Source organism: Pimephales promelas, chromosome 8 (genome assembly GCF_988280905.1).
Source record: "Pimephales promelas chromosome 8, fPimPro1.hap1.1, whole genome shotgun sequence".
Taxonomy (NCBI): Eukaryota; Metazoa; Chordata; class Actinopteri; order Cypriniformes; family Leuciscidae; genus Pimephales; species Pimephales promelas.
The window spans coordinates 29,331,358-29,352,920 of NC_142776.1; the positions used below are offsets into that span (position 1 = coordinate 29,331,358).

At 38.3% G+C, this 21,563-nt stretch overlaps 3 protein-coding genes across 4 annotated transcripts in view; 1 reads left to right on the forward strand and 2 right to left on the reverse strand.

Moving 5' to 3' along the window:
• Positions 1–3,116, forward strand: part of slc26a6l1 (solute carrier family 26 member 6, like 1) — a 47,075-nt gene extending 43,959 nt beyond the window's left edge. Inside the window, exons 14-19 of the mRNA XM_039689367.2 lie at positions 615–707; positions 1,154–1,264; positions 1,899–2,303; positions 2,383–2,437; positions 2,553–2,698; positions 2,824–3,116. Of these exons, the coding sequence (XP_039545301.2) occupies positions 615–707; positions 1,154–1,264; positions 1,899–2,303; positions 2,383–2,437; positions 2,553–2,698; positions 2,824–2,847 (834 nt within the window). The 3' untranslated portion in view covers positions 2,848–3,116. The remainder of the gene's footprint in view (positions 1–614; positions 708–1,153; positions 1,265–1,898; positions 2,304–2,382; positions 2,438–2,552; positions 2,699–2,823) is intronic.
• Positions 3,117–3,220: 104 nt separating this feature from the next.
• On the reverse strand, positions 3,221–8,977 carry p4htmb (prolyl 4-hydroxylase, transmembrane b). Of its 2 annotated transcripts, XM_039689382.2 has the most exons (10): positions 8,649–8,976; positions 7,966–8,298; positions 7,777–7,858; positions 6,860–7,050; positions 6,662–6,758; positions 6,383–6,545; positions 6,058–6,243; positions 4,970–5,060; positions 4,728–4,851; positions 3,221–4,502 (listed from the first exon to the last, which is right to left on the reverse strand). In XM_039689382.2, the coding sequence occupies exons 2-10, from the start codon at positions 8,179–8,181 to the stop codon at positions 4,297–4,299; spliced, it is 1,356 nt and encodes a 451-aa protein (XP_039545316.2). In that variant the 5' UTR covers positions 8,182–8,298; positions 8,649–8,976; the 3' UTR covers positions 3,221–4,296. The 2 variants fall into 2 exon arrangements, with proteins under 2 accessions (XP_039545316.2, XP_039545315.2); XM_039689381.2 differs by having other exon boundaries at positions 7,966–8,977.
• A 357-nt stretch (positions 8,978–9,334) lies between these two features.
• Positions 9,335–19,897, reverse strand: LOC120491509 (myosin heavy chain, fast skeletal muscle-like). Its single transcript, XM_089134307.1, has 41 exons — positions 19,875–19,897; positions 19,637–19,691; positions 19,100–19,311; positions 18,857–19,000; positions 18,607–18,763; positions 18,456–18,483; positions 18,220–18,325; positions 18,028–18,120; positions 17,875–17,938; positions 17,687–17,785; positions 17,449–17,552; positions 17,199–17,337; positions 16,980–17,098; positions 16,732–16,881; positions 16,481–16,651; positions 16,085–16,391; positions 15,909–15,979; positions 15,741–15,828; positions 15,488–15,605; positions 15,073–15,196; positions 14,855–14,991; positions 14,509–14,764; positions 14,160–14,402; positions 13,900–14,076; positions 13,627–13,772; positions 13,411–13,501; positions 12,927–13,316; positions 12,723–12,849; positions 12,486–12,604; positions 12,206–12,402; positions 11,947–12,130; positions 11,695–11,860; positions 11,461–11,585; positions 11,073–11,381; positions 10,791–10,994; positions 10,598–10,723; positions 10,185–10,355; positions 9,998–10,102; positions 9,814–9,909; positions 9,582–9,713; positions 9,335–9,447 (listed from the first exon to the last, which is right to left on the reverse strand). The coding sequence occupies exons 3-41, from the start codon at positions 19,301–19,303 to the stop codon at positions 9,427–9,429; spliced, it is 5,808 nt and encodes a 1,935-aa protein (XP_088990433.1). The 5' UTR covers positions 19,304–19,311; positions 19,637–19,691; positions 19,875–19,897; the 3' UTR covers positions 9,335–9,426.
• Between the last annotated feature and the right edge of the window lie 1,666 nt (positions 19,898–21,563).

Below are 21,563 nucleotides of genomic sequence, written 5' to 3' on the forward strand. Positions count from 1 at the left end.
CTTAAAGGCATATCAACATGTCATGAACACTACTGAACACTAGGTGGTCATTACAGAGTTCCATCTTTTGGACATTCATCATACCGCATTGGTTTTCATTTCTTGTCCTCAAAACAGGGCACTAATCTGTTTATTTTTAAGTGTTTGTAGTATTATTTTACACGGAAATCAATTATTTATAATTATTAGTTTAATTAACAAACTAATTATATGAAACTATTATCAGTACACTACAAATAAACTGGTATGCCTTTATTAGTAAATTAAATCGAAGCCTTTATTATTATACTTTATTATTTTTAAGACATTTATAAAAATGCCTTCTATATTTCTTTTCACTCCACTGTACTCCACCACAGGCGACTGGCACGTACGGAATTGGCACTTGGTTATTGTCATTTCACCAGACTTTTGAACAGACAGTGTGTTTACTTATAAATTGAAACTGAAAATATTCAGTAATATTTCTATTTCCTTCGTAAGTTTGGTCTTAAATTTAATTTAGAAGTGGTATTAAAAAGTCTTATAAAGTCTTAAATTGAAATTGTTTATACCTGTAGCCACCCTGTATCTACCTTAGCAGACTTATCACAATCATGCTTTTTGTTTTGTAGGTAAGGGAGGTACCAGGAATCACCATATTTCGCTCTTCTGCCACCATGTACTTTGCTAATGCTGAACTTTATCTTGAGGCCCTTAAAAAAAAGGTACAATTTGTTTGAAACATAGTATGCAATAAAATATTTCTTTTTCAGTACTTTGGAATGTCACAGTGGTTCTCAACTAGGGGTCTGGGGCTCACTAGAAAACATCCAAGGAGGCCTTCCATACAAGATGGCTCAAAATCATTTTTGACAAAACATAAACAAAAACAACTATGCCAAGCTTTAAAATATTTTATTATGTGCAAATTGTGAGTAAAAAAAAATAAAACATGTCTGGATTTTTTTTATTTTAATTCTAAATATTTTAGTCATGTTTTAATAACAAAAACTAGGAGTGCCCATAAATTAAAATATGTTGTAAAAATATAACTAGGCCTAGGGGTTCTTTTGAATATTTTTGTGGTTAGAGGGCACCGTTAGACATCTGTCTTTAAAGATATACCTATATTATTTTTGCTAATGCATATTAATTGCTAATGTTTCTGCAGAGTGGCCTGGACATTGGGAAAATGCTCACCTATAAGCGCAGACAGGAGGCCAAGCAGAGACGCAGAGAGAGGAGAGCAGAGCGAAGAGCCCGAAGAGAGGCTAAAAGACAGGTAGAAGATCTCTGCTAATTCTTTCCATGGTTACTGGATAATGATATGATAAACTGCACCATTAACATGACCTAGTCCTAATCCTATATCATATACAGTATGTACAGTCTGTTCTAAAACTTTGTGATCTTACAAAGGCAGGATTAAAGGTGGCATGGGTGACGCAAAGGCTGTTACAAAAGATATCGGTACCCAAGATTTTGACCTAATTTTGTCCAAATTATAAGTCAATCCCAGAATGCATTTTTATGAGCTCAGTGAAAACATTATACTTATAAAAATTTGGGACCATCAAAGTAAATTGAAACCAAAAAAAACAAAACAAAAACACACATTTCATTTAACACTGAGAAGCGTCAATAAAAATAGTTCTTGCAAATGGATTATTCTACATAATATTTGTGTGTGCTGTGTATATTCAAGCATATTAGCTTAGCAACATAATGTCAAACTCAAAACTTTCCTGTGCAGATTGCTATTCGTGTGCCAATGTAGACCAAAAAAGTCACTTTTAAAATAACTCTATAATGATTTAGTTTCTATGTATCCAGAAAGGCAGCATGTCTATGGTCAAACATCTAGTGAATTCATCTGCTCAAATCTGTGAACCGTCACTTTCATTCTTCCTTTACAGAAAAGAGCTCTCAGGGAAGCCTCTCAGCGATCCAAAAAGTCTGTTTTTACAGTGGAAGATGAAGTTAATGGAGACATGCACAGAGAGGTAGAGCTTGGCTGGAGACAGAGGGAAAACAGTACAGTGTTTGTTATACCTGAGACAGCACGGACATCTGATGGCTGTCACACCTGGATGTACCTGAAGGGCACTGACCCTGAGACTGCCACCCTGGGGTCAGTGTCTGATCTACATGACGGGGACACCACCACGCTGGACTCCAGCAGCGAAGACACTTTAAGCAGGGATCTGGAGAGGGTTTCTCTGGGATCCCTGGGGAAGTGGACTTGGGACATCCATTCCATCATATTGGATTTCTCCACAGCTAACTTTGTTGATACAGTGGCCATTAAGACATTAAGAAATGTAAGTGCTTCAAAAGTCCAACAGAGAAAAAGGTGACTTTGCATTGCAACCAAGCTCTCATCACCATTTCTTATTGTAGATATTCCACGATTTTGGAGAGATCGATGTGAATATTTACTTGGCAGGCTGTCAAGGTAATGGGTCTATCATCATTTCTGTTACAGTGGACTTCAAAGATCAGCCTTCCTGTCAGATGTTTTATTTAGTCAATGATTATAATTTGTGGCCTGTTCATTGTTTTCACTCAAGCACTGATGGTGGAACAGCTCAAGCGTGGCGGCTTCTTCTCTGATGTCATCACTGAAGGTCGTGTCTTTGCTACTGTGCATGATGCTGTTCTGTACTGTCTCAAGCTTCGGGGAGCTGTGACCATCCACAGCTATGAGAATGCTCTGGTAGGTTCTATATGTACAGCATATGTGCTCACCAAAATCACACTTACAGTACATATACATGGAGTATGATTATGGAATTATTGTTGAATACTATCACATACATAATTTCTAACTTCACATTTCAGGATATAAGTGGTACCAGACTATGAGAGAAGACTGATTTCTTGATTGATGATTCATCTTGTTCTACAAGCTGTATACAAAAAAGTAAACCTCTCCAAGTTACAGTATGTCCATGCAATTTATGCTCAAATAACATTTGCCTACTGAAGCATGTCTGATACTTGTAGAAAAAATGTAGGTGTTTAAATTAACTATTTTTGTGTTTTATTTTTTGGGGGTTTATTTGACGATTTGAAGGATTATTGTAAATTATACTGATTAGTAATATAAACACGTAATTTTACATGTAATGTAATTGTATTTATACCATTTTTATAAATTATAAAACATTTATAAAAACAACAGACAAAATGTTAAAATAGAAAATGAAAATGTGTTTTTAAAGAAAACAACAGTCTCTGACTGATCATTTTAATAATTTATTCGACAAAGTGATTCTGTGCATTTTAACAGCAACAATGTGATCCAACAAATAAATAAAATAAGTTAACCTCAGTCAGTCTTTGGATGCATTGCAATTAACAAAGTAAAACATAATAAAATAAATGATTAAAATCCAAACAAATCATACAAGACTGTGCAAGTTTACATGCTTCTTTTCAGGAATTTCTGAGCGGGAATAAGTGTAAGAAACGTCCTTGCAGAGATAATAGATGTTACATAGGTTAAAACTATTACTAGTTATGATAATACACTAACCTGTACTCCATTGACAGAACTACAACTAGTTAATGCTGAGTGCACCTGCAGATAACACCAAAGTGTTCAGTGATTTTGATGTCAGTTAAAATGTCACTTCAGTAGAAAGCAACAATATACATAGTTTACACATTCTTTGGTCACATACACACTACATCCTCCCACAATTGTGAAGTTGCTTCAGCACTGACTGTGCTTTATTTGCTGGAGGTTCCTAAGTTATAACTATCATCCCACCAGGGAAGAGATACACATCTCAGATGCTCTTCTATTTACTATCAATGCATTGTACGGCCTTTGGAAGGTACAGTAGAGTGTCAATCTGTATGTAAACAAAGTTGTCAAATATGGCTGCATTCCCATTTAATGGGAATAATAATCCCTTCAAATATCTACATTAGGAGTAGTAGCATTGTCTTTCACAGTTGCATAAAGATCAGGTTGTTCATCCCTGAATCCAACCCAACACAGGTTCCAGTTCAGACACTGGGAACCGCTAAAGGCTGGGTAAAGCTCGTTCAATTCTGAATACATGGAAATGTTGGTAGGGCTACATTTCTATAGTGTGCATTTGTGTGGAAGAGTGAAATGATTAAAATATACAAAGGATGAGTGTGTTTTTGTGTGTTTGTTGGTATGAGGTCAGTGGTTCAGGGTGTTTGAGTGATGCAAAGGTGTGTGTGTGAAAGAAAAAGTGAGGACTATAAAAAGATCATTACACAGAAGAGAATGTGTATATACAGTATGTTCATTGTTGTACCTGGATTTGTGTGTGTTTACAAGTCTTGGTGTGTTTCAATATGTTGGTCTGAGTTCAGTTCTTCTTGCTCTTGTGTCTCTTGTTGGGAAACAAATTGTTGGTAGCGTGCCTGTCGCTGGTAGTCTGGGTCAACATTGATCCAATTATTGGCAACCCACTTAGTCCCTCGTGTCACCACGCAGCCACCATGAAGAGAATACTCATCCTGTTCACCCACCCAACCTACAGAGGGCAGCACAGAACACCAATTACAGCTTATGAACGAGGCTTTATCAGGACAGTGAGGTCTAAAATTCTAACAAATTCTGAAATTGATGTTAATATTTCAGTTAGACTTTTTATACTTTTTAATACAAATTGGGTGGAAATATTACACCACCATTATTTCATTCAACGTTATTCCAAAAACGTTACATTACAAAATAGCAAATAAGTTATATTCATTACCTCTACCATCGGAGAGATAGTTATACCAGAAAACTGCCGTCCCCTTAATGGGCTTCACTCTCAGGTTGCCTTTATCACAATGCTTCCTGGTGTCCAACAGATCCACATCGTTCTGTATCAGTGACTGGAAACACAAATACGTGCACATAATTATTGGCTGTCGTACATGTTTAAATAGTGTAAATCTCTTGCTTTTAACTCACAAATACACATGCAAAGACATTTTATTCAACAGGACACACCGCTTCTTCATAAGTCCTATTATCTGCCACTGGAAAGGTGGTCTCCCCCCCTTCTTCTACATTACTAAGGTAAAACAGAACCGTGATGTACCTGTAAAAAAAAAAAAAAAACAAATACTATGAACTTTAGGGGGATAAAAACTGTATTTACATAATATTAACCCCTATTATGATATTTTAAACATTCCTAATTTAGTTTTAGAGGTCTCCTATAATAGGTTTATATGCATCTAAGGTTAAAAAAAAAAAACACTTTCATTTTCTCATAATATACATTGCAGCATCACTTCTTTTCTCACAATGTCTGAAACGGTTCGGTCAAAGATTCGGTCTCTCTAAACCGCTCCTTTCCGAGAGCCTACTCTGCTCTGATTGGTCAGATGGCCCAAACTATTCTGCTTACAGCAGTTGGAAACGAAACGCACATTACCGTATCTGAATTCCGGCTCTGAGGGTACTAGTATACACAGTGATAACGACGGCAGTAGTTTTACCGTATCAATTCAAGCCCGAGTCCTCATCCTTTGGAAACGCTTTTTTGGATTTTCTTACAGAAAACAGCATATTCTTGAGATATCTAACAAGCTCTTCCAGGCTTCAGCTACAACTACAGTGTTTGAGGAGGGTTAAAGTGGGCAGCCAGTGAAGACTATTGGGTGGCATGCAGACTGGAGTTACAATGGAAAATAACCATTGTACACTGGAAGAGTACTGGAAACTTCCCAGACCTTTTACATTCAAAAAACAGCTTTATTAAACACTACATGAAAGGTAACATCCAAAAAAGCATAACATGGGCTCTTTAATGAAGTATCACGTTGCTTGTGTGACAATGCCTAATTATTATTTATGACATTATATGATTACACATTGTAAAATATTAATCTTAGCCTCGGTTTCAGGGCTAGACTTAAGCCAGGATTAGGCTTTAGTTCAAGTAGCTATTATAAACATGCTTTAGAAAACATTCCTGGTGTGCATCTTGAGACAAAACAATGGCACTGACATATTTTTAGATATGTCAGTGCAAGTTGCTTTCAGTTAAAACAGCTCAGACATGAAGCTTAAGCCTTGTCTCTTTGGCTTACCTGCAGGAAGTCTGGAATGGAGAGGTGGTATTGGCAGCAAGGTGAGTGTGTGTGCAGGTTGTTTCAGGGTACACAGGCCCACTGTCATGATGGGCGTGGTAATGGCCGCCCTGCTCATAGCGCACTACTTGTAAAGGTTCACTTAACTCCACCAGAGAGGATGGCAGTCGTGTTAAACGAGTGACTCTTTAAAGACAGGAAGAGATATATAGCATTATTACAAACCGAGAAGGAGTGATAGAAGAAACACACGAAGAAAGCAAAGCTTTTTAAAAGCTGTATGTTAGCACACTTGATAGATGGACCATAAGAGAGAAGATAAAACCTTTTGCGGAGGTCTTGAAGAACCTGATGTGCTCCCTGACCCTGGTAGAGCCAGGTGTGTCTGCTGTTCCTCACCAGCTGGCTCCTTTCTACCCCACGCTGTAGCAGAAAACGCTGAAAGGCATCACTTCTCAGACGCCCAAACTCCTCTAAACTCAAGAGACCTGCATCAAAAGAGACATATACTCAAAACATATACATATGGACACCCAAATTGGCAAACTATGATCTATGTCTATTGGGTGTCCGACCATTTAAGATCTCACTCTTAGGTCTTTACCATTTCCATCCTGATCAACTTTTAGGCCATCATAGATTTCCTTAAGATTCTCAGACGTTAACCAGATTCCATCTCTCACTCGAGAGTGTGTCAATATCTACAGCAGAAAATCAAGTTACAGATTACACGTAAAGTAGAAAGATTTACACATTACATTTTCTCAGCATTATCAAACTGCAAAACCAAGGATCAACAGACCTCATGAGGTTGTAGTTGGCCATCTTGGTTGAGGTCAAGGAAATTGAAGATTTCCTCAGGACTGAGGTTAAGCTGCTGATTAAGTTCCTCTTGACCTTCAGGGACCATAACCTGACTCTCCATCAAACCCTTCAGCTGAGCCAAACGCACAACTACACCACACTCCTCCTCTGACAGAAAGCCAGGGATCTCTGTAACACACACACACACACACACACACAGAGCCACAATGATGCTTCAAACACAAAAACCCTAATAGCAAACAATGCATGCATGCCAATAAGACTAGGCTTAATGTTTAATTTCATAAGATCAACCCCAAAAAATTCGAAATTCTAGCAGATACCTTTCATTCATTTTCTATGCATATTCGGTATTATGAATAAAAATAATGAGTTTTTGTTAACAAATTTTTACATTCAAGTTTTACACAGTGGCAAATGAAGAATCTGAAAATAGTGACAGAAACCTTGGAAGCTTTAACTAGGCCTTTAATGGTGTCCACACACAAATAAGTGATACAAATGTAGTTTATTATAAGCACACACTGTGATTGTCATCTGTTATAACTGCTGTGGACCCACTAAGAATGAGTATAAGTTTTAATAATTGTTTTAATTCTATGAGAAAAGTGAAGTCGACACCACAGCTATATTATTGAAATCACTGATATATATATATATATATATACACACATTTTTTTACAGCTAATGAAAGATAAAAACACTGACAGCCAATCAGAATCCATCCAACTTTAAAGAGCATGAGCATTTAAAGTGGCAAATGACAGTGCACTCTTATAATAAACAAGAGGTTATTGTCCATTTGTGTGGACACCAATATAGTTATCATTATTGTTCTTGGTGTGAATGGGCTATGAATATTACTATTCTTCTTTAGCATCTTATTGTCCTTACCAAACAGAAGGGGCTTCAAACTGAGTGTCTTCATTTCATGGACTTTCCCTGGCACCAGTGACACTTTTTGGACATGTCCCACCTAATACAATTTTAATTTCATTTTAAAAAGACTGTAGTTTTTGGAAGATAAACGAATATAAATACTCACAGATCTCCAAATCATCTAATGTATACTCCGGTCCTTACCCGTATTCCTTCAATGCGAGGAAGATACATATTTCGAGGGAAGTCCGAGTCTGAAGGGGTCTGCGCATCTGACGTTCCGGTGACTTTATGACTGTTATCTCTGTTTGTAAAATCCCGGTTTGCCGTGCTTGTGGTAGAGCCGTTATTATAGTGAACATACAGCAGAAGTGCAATGACATTGATGATGTAAACGTGGAAGAAAACCATGACCACCATGAAGTAAGAGCGAGAACACACGCTGCTCTTCTGCAGAGAGACGCGCTGACGGGGCAAAGACCGGGGTGGCGGGGATGCTGATGCTGATGCTGAGGTGTCATCCTCTTCAATATTGTCCTGGGGTTCCATCATTTTAGCAAACAACAATTTTATTGGTCGGTTTAAAATAAACTATTCAAATCTGTTTTCAAAATAATATTATGGTAAAATGTATAGCTGGTAGCCTATTTGGCAGGTATTCGACAGATAGAAAACCCGCATTAAAACAAACGTCACTCAGAAAATATCAGCAGCAGACTGGCTGCTAAAACACTACCTTTGTAAAAAAAAAAAAAAAAAAAAGAAAAAAAAAAAGCTTGTTAACTAACTTACACGAGCAGATACAAAATAATTTCGATAACACTCGCTGCTTTAAACTACGGATAAAGACATTTTGGAAACAATTATTTTCGTCAGTATAAGCGTACCTCCGGCTTGTGGTAGCATGACACTCTCAGGCTTACTCAGCACTTCCAGTTGTCAAATTTCACTCTCTTGTTTACATCGAGACGCGTGATTATAGCAACTGCGCAGCTTCTATTATCCTGCGAACCGTTGCGCCGAAGCACCATTTTGCAATTCGTTCTCATAATCCGTGTTGGGAAGATCTTGTAGTGTCTGCTTATAATAATAATTTGACGTTATATGCCAGCTTTCTTGCATCTCGAAGTGAAAGTGCAGCTGACTGGACTTTCGAAGGACGCCATTCACCTGACAACTGCGGGTGCGGGCATCCTCGACGCACTGCTCATCATAGATATGCATCCTATGGATACGTAGAAGTCAGATTCCACGGCTCCAGATACGTCGGTGCGCCCGCCATCTTGCAACGGTCAGAGAGGGTCGTGGTCGTCACTCTCAACGATGCCACAACATTGCACAACTCTGCTTGTGAAACCGAAGATATTTAATTTCCCAAAGAAATTGGATTGCCTTTCACATGTGAGAATATGTTGGTTTGTGTTTTTATATGTATTGATTTAATATAACAAGTTTTAACAATGGCACATTTAATGTTTTTTTATGTAATTTTTTGTGTTTTTTTAGTCATGACAATGAAACAACATAGTCACAAATGTAACCATATTTAACAGACACAAAAAACACAAAGACATCAGATCACACTATGTTTTATTAGTTACTGGTTCTTGTGGGCATTTTGCTAATAATTTCATATTATATGAGTTTTTGTCTCTTTGCCAGCTCTCATTCCTCAGCCTCTTTTCCCTAGAAACATATATAACATATATTTGCTTAAACAAAATAATAATAATGAATAATAATAATAACAAATAATGATGTTTTGAATACCAAAATGCTTGTGCACAAATAATGAAACCAATAAAAGCGTGATAATTTACCTTCCCGAATTCACGGCTTTTAGCTCTCAGCTTGTTGACCTGAGACTCAGCGATGTCAGCTCTCTCCTGAGCCTCCTCCAGCTCATGCTGCACCTTCCTGAATCTTGTCAGGTGAGTGTTGGCCTGTTCTTCCTGTCAATGAAACAACACTTGTTTAGGTTCGTCATATCCAGAATATTTTGTTGTATATTAAATAGCATAGCACTGATAAAAGTCTAAACTTTTCACTCACCGCATCTTCACTCTGTCTCTTGTAGGCCTTGACTTTCAGCTGAAGTTTGTCCACTAGGTCTTGCAGTCTGATAATATTCTTCTTATCTTCTTCATTCTGAGTAAGAGGGAAAAAAATTAACTAGAAAGTGTCCTTATTTGATCGTTTACCATATCCAACCAATATATTTTTGTTTGATAAGTACCTGATAAGTCAGTTCCTTCATTCTTCTTTCATATTTGCGGACTCCTTTAATAGCATCAGCACTGCGTCTCTGTTCCGCTTCAACTTCGCCCTCCAGCTCACGAACCTGAAAAACAGATTAACTGACATTATTCCAGACTTTATGCTTGTGCTAAAGTAAGTGAATGTACTGTGTGTGTGCCACATACTCTGGCCTCCAGTTTCTGGAGCTGCTTCTTTCCACCCTTCAGAGCCAGACTCTCAGCCTCATCCAAACGGTGTTGCAAGTCTTTGACTGTAACCTCCAGGTTCTTTTTCATCCTTTCAAGATGAGCACTCGTGTCCTGCTCTTTCTTCAGCTCCTCGGCCATCATGGCAGCCTGGAATCATTTTGTACTCGGTTACTTTGGATAATGAGAATATGTCAATAATTAGTAGTCAACGGCAGGTTATAGCAGCGTGCGACCTCTGACATATATAGCAATTGTAAGTCGCTTTGGATAAAAGCGTCAGCTAAATGAATAAATGTTATAGAATGTCAAAATATGTGCAACTTAGTAGATGCTTATCCTGCAAATAGTAGCAAACATTGCTAACTCATCAATGAACATTTTTCACTTACATCAGTTATTGCTTTCTTTGCCTTCTCTTCAGCATTTCGTGCTTCCTGGACCATATCTTCCATCTCACCTTGAATCTGCGCAACATCTGCTTCCAGCTTTTTCTTGGTGTTGATAAGACTGGTATTCTGAAAAATAATGTTGTTTAGTAGTTATTTCTTCAAATATTTTTTTAAACCAAATCATTCTTCTTACTTGGGAGTGTAAGAGGGTCACTCGCTCACTGGCATCCACCAGTTCCTGCTCGGCCACTTTGCGGCCTCTCTCGGTCTGCTCCAGAGCAACTCTCAGCTCCTCAATCTCAGCCTGCATCAGGTTGTTCCTGCGCTCGACCATGGCAACCTGCTCTTTCATGTCCTCTTGAACCCTCAGAGCATCATCAAGGTGCAGTTGGGCATCCTGAAGCAAATAAGAGGCAATTAGATCTTCTCATCTAAATAGTCAGATAAAAAATACACCTTCTGTAATGGAACAAACCTTGAGTTGTCCTTGGACGTTCCTGAGCTGTTTCTGAGCTTCAGCAGCCTGGCGATTTGCATGGCTCAGCTGAATCTCCATCTCATTGAGGTCTCCTTCCATCTTCTTTTTGATTCTCAGGGCATCATTTCGGCTTCTGACTTCAGCATCCAGAGTGCTCTGCATGGAATCAATGATTCTCTGGCTGTTTCGCTTGATCTGTTCAATCTCCTCATCCTTCTCAGCCAACTTCCGATCAATTTCCCCTTTTACTTGGTTCAGCTCAAGCTGAACACGAAGAATCTTGGATTCTTCATGCTCTAGTGTCGCCTGAAAAGTAAGATTGTTTGTAGGGTATTGTTTGCTAGAACAGTGGAGATAATGGAAACTTCAAAGCCCCGTGTGTTACCTCAGCTTCTTCAAGAGCAGCCTGGATTTCAGATTTTTCAATTTCAGCGGTTTTCTTTCCTTTTTCCAGCTCATGGATAGTTTTTCCACTCTCACCAAGCTGCTCAGTTAAATCTGAGATCTCCTCTGTATACACCAAGGGACACATGATTAACAAAGTGTTCAAACTTACTTCTCTGGAGAACAAGCAAAAGAAAATTTCACTGATAATTCTGGAGTAGGCCATTGTACGTACGCTGAAGGTTCTTGTTTTCCCTCTTCAGAGTCTCCAGCTGGTCCAAAGCCTCCTCATAAGAATTCTTCATTTTGAAAAGTTCTGTGCCAAGAGAACGAGTTTCCTTCAGGGATCCTTCCAGCTCTGCCTGACTCTCCTCATACTTCTGCTTCCATTCTGCCAGGACCTTTATGACATCAAAATTGAACATTAGAAACCTATGGTGAAGTCATCACAAAAATATTTTATGTAATTGAAATAATGTTGCTTTACCTTATCAAAGTTCCTTTGTTTCTTGTCAAGGTTGGCAGCCAAAGCATTAGCTCTCTCCACATCAATCATGAGATCCTCAACTTCACCCTGCAGTCGTTGCTTGGTCTTTTCCAAAGAGGCACATTTGGCATTCACAGCCTCAATGGACTCTTCAGCGTCCTGCAAACGCTGAGTAAGCTTTTTCCTAGAATAAAAAATGAAATATTGCTACAACTTTATTTGAAGTTGTGAGAACATTTAAACAGAGGATTTCATTTACTTTGCTTCCTCAAGCTCTTCAGTACGCTGAATGGCGTCAGTCTCATATTTGGTTCTCCACTGAGCCACCTCACTGTTGGCCTTTGACATGCTGCGCTGAAGCTCAGATTTAGCCTCCTGTTCTTCTTCGAACTGCTCTCTGAGCAGATCACAGTCATGACGGGATGATTGGACAGCATGTGCCAGGGCATTTTTGGCCTTTAAAACAATAAAAATGTTCCAGAGTTATTCAGTAGGTTCAGTACATAAGTTCATTCATTAAGAATATGCTGATTCCTCACCTTCACTTCTTCCTCAATTTGCCTCTTCAGCTCTTCAATCTGCTGAGTGTGAGCCTGTTTGCTTCGAGTCAGCTGAGAAACTAAAGCCTCTTTCTCCTCTAATTGACGTCCGATTTCACCTAGAAAGGATTTAATGATGATGATCAATAAAAATGATGGTCTGAACAGTAACTGCAATGTTGAATAGGTGTTTATAGAGAACGTAATATTATCCCTTCTGGAAACAAAACTACTTACCATTTTCCGTTTGAAGTCTTGCCTTTTGAGAGCCTAGATCATTGATGTTTCTTACATGTTCATCATGCTTTGTCTTAAACTCGCTCAACTGATCTTCCAGTGTACGACACATCTTTTCAAGATTTGTCTGCCAAACACAAAGATTTTTTTTACACACGGTGTTGTTTTTCATGTCCAATACTCCATAAATATGTTAATACTTGCCTTTGATTTAGCAACAGACTCCATATTGCTTGAAAGATCATCAATCTCCATTTTGTATTCACTTTTCTCCTTTTCTAGCTTCTGTTTCACACGCTGGAGGTTGTCTATCTGCTCTCCCAGCTCTGCCACAGTGTCAGCCTGTTTCTTGCGGAGTGCCGCAGCCGTTGCTTCATGCTGCAAGGTGGATTCCTCCAGATCACGGCGTAGTTTTTGGAAATCAGCCTCACGTTTCTTGTTCATCTCAATCTGGGCAGAAGTGGCGCCACCGGCCTCTTCAAGCCTCTCGCTGATGTCCTCAAGTTCCCTGGAGAGATCCGATCGCTGCTTCTCAACCTTAGCACGAGCGGCACGTTCTGCCTCGATTTCTTCCTCCAACTCCTCAATGCGGGCCTGTGACAGCGTTGATGAGTTACAGTTAATTACTGTTACAGTTAATAAAAAATTAAAAGTGTTTAATAAAAACAGTAGCACTTTTTTGAGTGACCTGAAGTTCTTTAATCTTCTTCTGGAGCTGAACACCAAGAGTTTGCTCATCTTCAATCCTGCTCAGAAATTGACTTGACTCAAAGTCCTTCCTGTTTTGAAAAAAAAGAAAGAAAAATGAGAAATGTTAAAAGTTATTGTTATTCTGAAAGTGAACAAGGGATCAGAATTATAATGTCAAATTGGATAGGATGACAAAATATTATGAGTTCCTCACTTTTTCAGCTTTTCTTCTAGTTGTTGCTTGTCATTTTCCAGATCCATTATGGATTCTTGGGTTAGTTTTAGGTCACCCTCAAGCTTTCTCTTGGCTCTCTCAAGGTCCATGCGGAGTTTCTTCTCCTGCTCCAGAGAACCTTCCAGCTGTTCACGTATGTGAGAGAAAAGGTTTTTTTTTTTTTAACCAAAGTATTACTTCCATGTTTCATGATTTCTGCTTCTTGTTGTAACAGTAACTACTGGTTACACCAATCTGTTATTTCAAACTCACGTCATCGACTTGCTGCTCAAGCTTTGATTTGGCTTTCGTCAGAGTATTGACTTTGTCCTCCTCTGCCTGAAGATCATCAAGAGTCTGTTGATGTGCCTCTTGGAGGGCTTTCTTCTCCTTAGTCAGCTTGACAATAATCTCATCTTGAGATGTCATTTCTTCAGTAAGGTTTTTAACCTAGGAGACAAATTTATTTGAATGACTGAAACCTGAGTAAAAGATCAAGATTATTACCAGAACCTTTTTCTCAATTTATGAACCTTGTTTTCAGTGGCATGTTTCTCCTTCTCTACTTTGGCCAAGGTAAGCTCTAAATCATCAATGTCTTTCTTCAGCTCAGAGCACTCGTCCTCTAGTTTTCTCTTCTTGGCTGTCAGTTCAGCATTGATTTCTTCCTCATCCTCTAATCTTTCAGTTGTCTCTTTAAGTTTCGCCTCAAGCTGGATCTTGCTTTTGATGAGTCCTTCACATCTCTCCTCGGCATCGGAAAGGTTTTCTGTTTCCTGTTATTAGAACATCATTTGTTTTTGTTTTAAATTGTGTATCTATTATCTAATAAAGATGAATTGCTTATTTGTGATCTTATTAGGAATCTGCTGAAAAACTCACAGATGCCACTTGTAACTGCAGGTCGTTTTTCTCCTGCAACAGAGAAACCATTTTTTCCTCCAGCTCCTTCTTCTTGGCAAGTGCCTTTGCTAGATCCTCCTTCATTTTTTCAAAATTCTCTTTCATGGCTGCCATTTCCTTCTCAGTCTCTGCACTCTTCAGGAGAGGCTTGATCTTAAAATACAGCTTCATCCATGGCCAGTGTTTCACATTCATGAATGAGCGGATGTTGTACTGGATGCTGTAGATGGACTCTCTGTATTATAGAATCAGAAGAAATGGCCAGATCCTCTGTGTGAATATCAAGTGTTAACCCCCGCCGAATATTTTTCATGCAAAAACATACCTTCTCTGCATCATTTTGACAAACTCTGTCCTCATAATATATCCTCTGCAAAGTGCTTGAGTCATAGTCACAAGGATAACAAGTTTTTCATCTCGCATCTCCTCAAGGGTTCCCAGCAAACCAGCTTTAAAGAACACCTATCGCAAGTAATTGATAAAGCAATTATGGACTATCATTTTATATTTACATAATAAGACAGGTGCTTTGATAGTGTGTACCTTGGTGTGTCCAAACTTGTACTGGGTATGATCCACATCAATAGAGCCAAGAAGCTTCTCTGAAGCCTTCTTATTGTCAATGAACTGACCCTCAGGGATGACACTAGCATTCAGTACTTTGTATCTAAATCAAAGACATTAAAAATATCAGTTTTTTAACCTTGAATTAATGCAATAATGCAGTTTCAGAATCATGTTGAACTGAAATTTGCACCTGGATGATACATTACCTGAAGTACTAAGAGAGGACACCAATCTCTTTCATTATTGTGTACACATGCATTTGTATGTAATATCAGCATAAATGTTTCCATTCCATTTATACTGATTTTGTTTCCCATGCAAGAGTGGCGACTTGTTTTGTGCAAATTATTAGCTGTGGGAACATGCTGCACATTTAGCATAAATTAAATACCTCTGCTTAAAGTCACCATAGAGGATTCTGCTTGGAAAACCCTTTCTGCAAATTCTGATTCCTTCCAGTACACCATTACAGCGCAACTGGTGAATCACCAGAAAGTTCTCCATAAGACCTAAAAAACAAAGACAGTTTAAAAACATAGGTTTTAATATAAGTAGTTGATCATGTTTATTTTAACAGAGTCAAATTATTAAATATATGACATGCTTTTCAGTATCCTAACATAGATGTGCAAAAGAATATTGACCTGGAGTCTTTGACTCATTTGGAATCAAGCAACGCACAAAATGGGGATGAGTGCTTCTCAAGTTGGTCATCAGTTTGCCCAAGTTCTCCTGTTGGTTAAAGAATAATCAGATAAGCTATCATCCAGTACACCTTTGATGAAAGGTGTAAAATGGAACCATATCTTTACCCGGAACAAAGCAGACACAGTCTGGAAGGAGCCACCCTTCTTTTTCCCACCCTTTTTACCACCAGATTCAGCTGTTGATAAAACAATATAGTTGAGGAATCTCTGGTAAACAATACCATGTACAGAAATCAAAAAGAATGTTTATTTCTTAACAAAACTGCTTTTGTTTTGCAGACCTTCAGCTGAAGCATGAGCAGCATACAGATGAGCCAGAAGTTTCATTGAAGACTTCTGGTACAACTGAACCACAGAGTCATTAAGAGGGTCCTTGTTTTTATCCAGCCAGCCTGTGATGTTGTAATCCACAGTTCCAGCATAGTGGACCAAGGAGAAGTGGGCCTCAGCTTTGCCTTTGGTCGGTTTGGGCTTCTGGAAGGATGGAGTTTTACCAAGATGCTGGTCATGCAGCTTGTTCTTGAAGGTCATGTCTGTTGCTTTGGGGAACATACACTCCTCCTCAAGGATGGAGAAAATACCCATTGGCTGCAAGAAAGAGCACATTTCTTTGAGAAACGACAAGCAAAGAGGTGATGTTAAAATAACAGAAAGCACTATTTCCTGAATTGTGTTACCTTCTCAATAAGCTCAATGCAGGCGGCCAAGTCCATACCGAAGTCAATGAACTCCCACTCAATACCTTCTTTCTTGTATTCCTCTTGTTCCAGCACAAACATGTGGTGGTTGAAAAACTGTTGCAGTTTCTCATTGGTGAAATTAATGCACAGCTGCTCCAGGCTGTTATACTGTAATTAATATAAATTCAGCACCCGAACCAAGAAGCGAATCCTAAAGACCTTATATTTTTATTATCTTATTAACTTACATCAAATATTTCAAACCCAGCAATGTCGAGCACTCCGATGAAGAACTGTCTAGCCTGCTTGGTGTCCAGCATCTCATTGATTCGCACAACCATCCACAAGAACATTTTCTCATAGACTGACTTGCACAGAGCCATGGCTGAATTATTCACCTAATTTAGAAAAAAGAATGCTTTATGTTTTATACTATTTAATTTTTATTCATAAAAAGCTAGTGATACATAAACGATGCATTTTTAAATGCACATACCTGAGGAACAGTTTGACCTTTGGTCACAAATTCATTCCCGACCTTCACTCTGGGATAACACAAAGCTTTCAGCATGTCAGCAGAGTTCAGTCCCATGAGGTAAGCGATTTTATCAGCAACTGGAAGAAATATTGCAAGAAAATTACTTGTATGTATCCACATTGTGGCAAAATATAGATGTTCCTTGTTACTATAGATGAACTTGGATTGAAATCACACCCTCATTTCCATCAGGCTCGGCCTGCTCCTCCCTCTGCTTCTGCTTGAACTTCATGTTCCCATGATGCATCACAGCTCCTGTCAGCTTGTAGATGCCCATTTTCTCCTCAGCCGTGAAGCCCAGAATATCAATGGCTGTCTGCAAGTCAAAAACAATCAAATGTGTATATAACATATTTAACAAAGTGTATTAGAGATATCCTGAGTATGCATAAAATGTTAAGTGCTCAAACATTTGTCTTCCTCTTACATCAGTTGCAACAAACTCTTCCACATCATCGATGCTCTTGACTGTGATCTGACCGTGACTGATCATGGGATAGTCGTATGGGTTAGTGGTGATCAGAAGAGCCTCTGCAAGAGAATTAGGATTTTTCCTTTAAACATTATACTGTTCAAAAAATATCACAGTGTCTTTGGAAAAACTGTATTAAATTCAGATTATATATTGAAAAATATGATCCTAATGAAATTTTTTTTTTTTTTACCCAGCAATTCTGACTTATGGCCAGTGCAGAGCTGGTAGAAGATGTGGTAGCTTCTCTCAGCAGACAACTGGTAAGTTACCCTGGACTTTTCCAGCAGATCTACGGATGAGTAGCATGATTATTCAAAGGATAAAATGTAAATGTCTGTAATATCAGTCAGTTGAAATTTAAAAGAATGAAGAACTCACAAGTTTCAATATCAGCTGAGGCCAGTTTTCCAGTTGAGCCAAAATGAATTCGGATGAATTTACCCTAAATATTTTCAAATAAATAAAATAAATTCATATTTTTCTTCACAGAATAAAAACACAGTGGAGCGATGCAGTTGGCTCAGAACTCACAAAGCGGGAAGAGTTGTCATTCCTCACAGTCTTGGCATTTCCATAGGCTTCCAGCAAGGGGTTGGCTGCAATGATTTGATCTTCCAGCGACCCCTGATGCAACCAGAATGTGGCAGACAAATCAGTCAAATAAGTGCTCTACAGTCTCGCTCCATCCTCATTATCATATTGGCAAACAAATACAATATATACCTTCATTTTTCCAGGCTCTACTTTCTTCTGTCCAGATACAGCGATTGTCGCAAAGTACTGGATGACACGTTTGGTGTTCACAGTCTTTCCTGCACCAGATTCTCCACTGAAAATATGGTACAATATATTATAATCTAATATGCAGTATGAATGGTAATAATAAATAAAATATTATAATATGTTTCTGCACTTTTATCACACAATACCAATGTTCAGTTTGTGATGAAAATACTTACGTAATCAAGATAGACTGATTTTCCCGATCTACAAAAATGTAGAAAGCCATTTATTAAATTCAAAATACTAGCATATTTAAACTATCTTTTTACAATCTATGCCAATATACCTCAGCTGCATTCAAAATAATAATCCTAAAAAAAATCCTACCAGTGAGCATGAACTGATAGGCGTTGTCAGAGATGGAGAAGATGTGAGGTGGGGCTTCAATTCTTTTTTTGCCCCTGTAGCCTGCCACGACTCCTGAATCGTACACTGGGAGCCACTTGTAGGGATTCACAGTGACACAGAACAACCCGGAGTAGGTCTGCAAGAGAGTAATGTTATTTTACTTACTAGATATAAACGTTGCATTGATTTACATGTAAAACTGTATTATGTGTATGAAACAGTTACTTACGTAGATCATCCATGCTGCATAACGCTCTTTGAGGTTGTACAGCACTGTGGGTTCATTGAGGTGGGTCATCATGGCCATGTCCTCAATCTTATCAAACTTGGGGGGATTCATTGGATAAATTTCAGTATCCTTCACTGTGATGGTCTGGAGGGAGAGTCATGTGACTTATGAAATGTTAACTTATAATGCAGATGCCTTTCAAATTGATGTGGTTAAATTTATCTGAATTTCTCTTATACCCACTTGGTTACACAGAGTTTGCACCGTTGCTTTGCCACCCTCCCGACTCTTGAGGACCCCTTTGAGGTACATCTCCTTGGGTTCAGCAACAAAAAAGGCAGTTTTGGCATCAAATGGCTTATTTTGAGCTTCCAGTCGTTCCTTCTCTGGCTTGCGAAGGTAAATGGCCGCAGGACCGAAACACTCCATTTCTGGGTCCCCACTCATGATGGCGTCTTTCAAAAAAACAACCAATTATTTGTCACGCAAGTTAGCAGTCAGAAAGAACATTTACATTTATACAAGGCATCACCCTTTAACATTAGACGGAAGTGTGAAATGACCCAGTACTACTTGGTTGATTATCTTGTCACCTGAAGTCAAGATTTCTACGGTATAGAATCATACAAACTAACATAACTTCATATTTAGGTAATGTGGTTGAGAAAACTAAAAAAATTTTTTGTTACAAAAAGAAGTTTAAGTTAGCAACATAAGAAATATAAATTTGTCATAATGTTTAGTAGTTACAGTTCTTTTAAAAGATGGTGCCATGTTTACCTTTGTCTTGCACTAACTCTTAGGACTTGATCTTGAAATTCACCACCTCTGTGTACTGTTAAGAAAAACAAAGAATTTGTTGTCGGTTGAAACTTTATAGCTTGCCCAAAAGATCAAATAATTAGTCCAGTCGTAAAATTAGGATAGGAGCACAATGTTATAAAATGTAACAAAAGGCCTAAAATATCTATAAAAAGAAAGTAAATAAGGAAAAGCAAAGCTGTTTTGTGACACTCACCTTAGCTGTGTAGTTGTGAGCCCTGGGAGGGGTTGGGAAAGCCCTCTTTTATACTTGGGTTCGAGTGTCCTGTCATCAAATTTCAGCATCTAATTTTTGGTCATGAGTCCTGTTTGCCCACTTCCATTTGTCCCCTTCAGCAGCATCACTGTATTATTTTTATCTCTGGAAAAGAGAAGTTCCTAGATGGTTTTATCTCTTCAAATTGTTATTGTCTAGTACAGCACTGAGCTTTTTTTTTTTTTTAGCCCATTTCCAGAGTTTAAATATGACTCGTATGGTAACTGTTATGAATTACCTGTCATTACTGGTCAGAATATGCATTGTTACACATAGAAAATAGTATTATTCCAAGAATTTGGAATTATGGGCCTGGGCCAGTGATAATAAATTGTTCATTTTCAACTTAAAGAATTCAGAAGATACAAATAAGGAGAGCAAAAAATTACCAAATAACCAAATCTCTAGCTCTATGCTTGTAAATCCTTCTTATGAATATCTGGACATATATGTAGGATAATATCTGGCAATTGCAAGTCATCAACCCTTGGTTGTGGAGAAGACATCATATGCCACTGGTATAAGGTTGCAGAAGCCTTATAAATTTAACATGTTACAAAGAAATCATACTTCAATCCCTTCAAGAAACCAGCGAGGATGCCAAATGACCATGCCTTTCCTTGTTAAGAACAGCTGAGGCTCCCCAAACCTCTCCTGGGGATGAAACAAAGTCCAAGGTGGTGACAAAATCCTTGATGACAACAGGTCAACTTGAGTCATTGTCTGCTAATAGCTCTGCCTTTCCACACTAAGAGTGCTGGGGGAATGTCTTAATGGCCTTTTAAATACTTTCAAGATTTACTTTAACTTGACTTGTGTTTATGTTTAAATCAATGTATGTTCATATAGATGTGACTTTTAAAAAGATAGCATTTTCTATTTAAAACATGAAACAGAATTACACTTTATTGAGATCATTGGATCAGGATCTCTTTAGTCTGATACTCCTCCTCTGTTTGGCTAAATGTAACATGAGATTTGATTTAATAGGCTTTATGGGCCTTAAGGTAATTCCTTCCACGGGAAAGGTGATCTCATACTGGCAAAGAGCAGAAAGCTTTAAAAAATGTGAGGCAGTTAATCTTGAGATATAAAAATGTGAAACTTGATCACCCACCCATAACACTACATTCTTATTAGGACAAAATACAAATATAGCCACCACCAGTGGAGCCTTAACCCACCAAATGGCAGCATGCTCAGGGGATTTATTGTCTCGAACATCCTGCATTATATTACAAAACACAATCCAAGTGTTTTTTAGCATCTGTCAAGACCCTGCAAGTGTGCCGCATTAAGATTGTGGGTTGGTATAATGGTTCATGGATGAACCGTAGTTTCAGTTCGTTATGATGCGGCTTCTTTTTTTAGGACTTTGAAATGAAACGTAGCATCTTTATCGTGGTTAAAGATGAGTTCATGCAAGGATAAGGGCACATTTACACTTTCACTGGGCATAGATCTGCCAAAGCCTCTATCTCTTGGTGGATGCGGGTGGGTTTCTTTGAATACCACAACGGATAAGTATGAATCTTTTTTATATTATCATTAAAATTACTTTTTTTTTGATGAAACGGCATGATATCACACAAACTTGGTTTGGGGTTCTTGCACTTTTGTGTCGTTGTA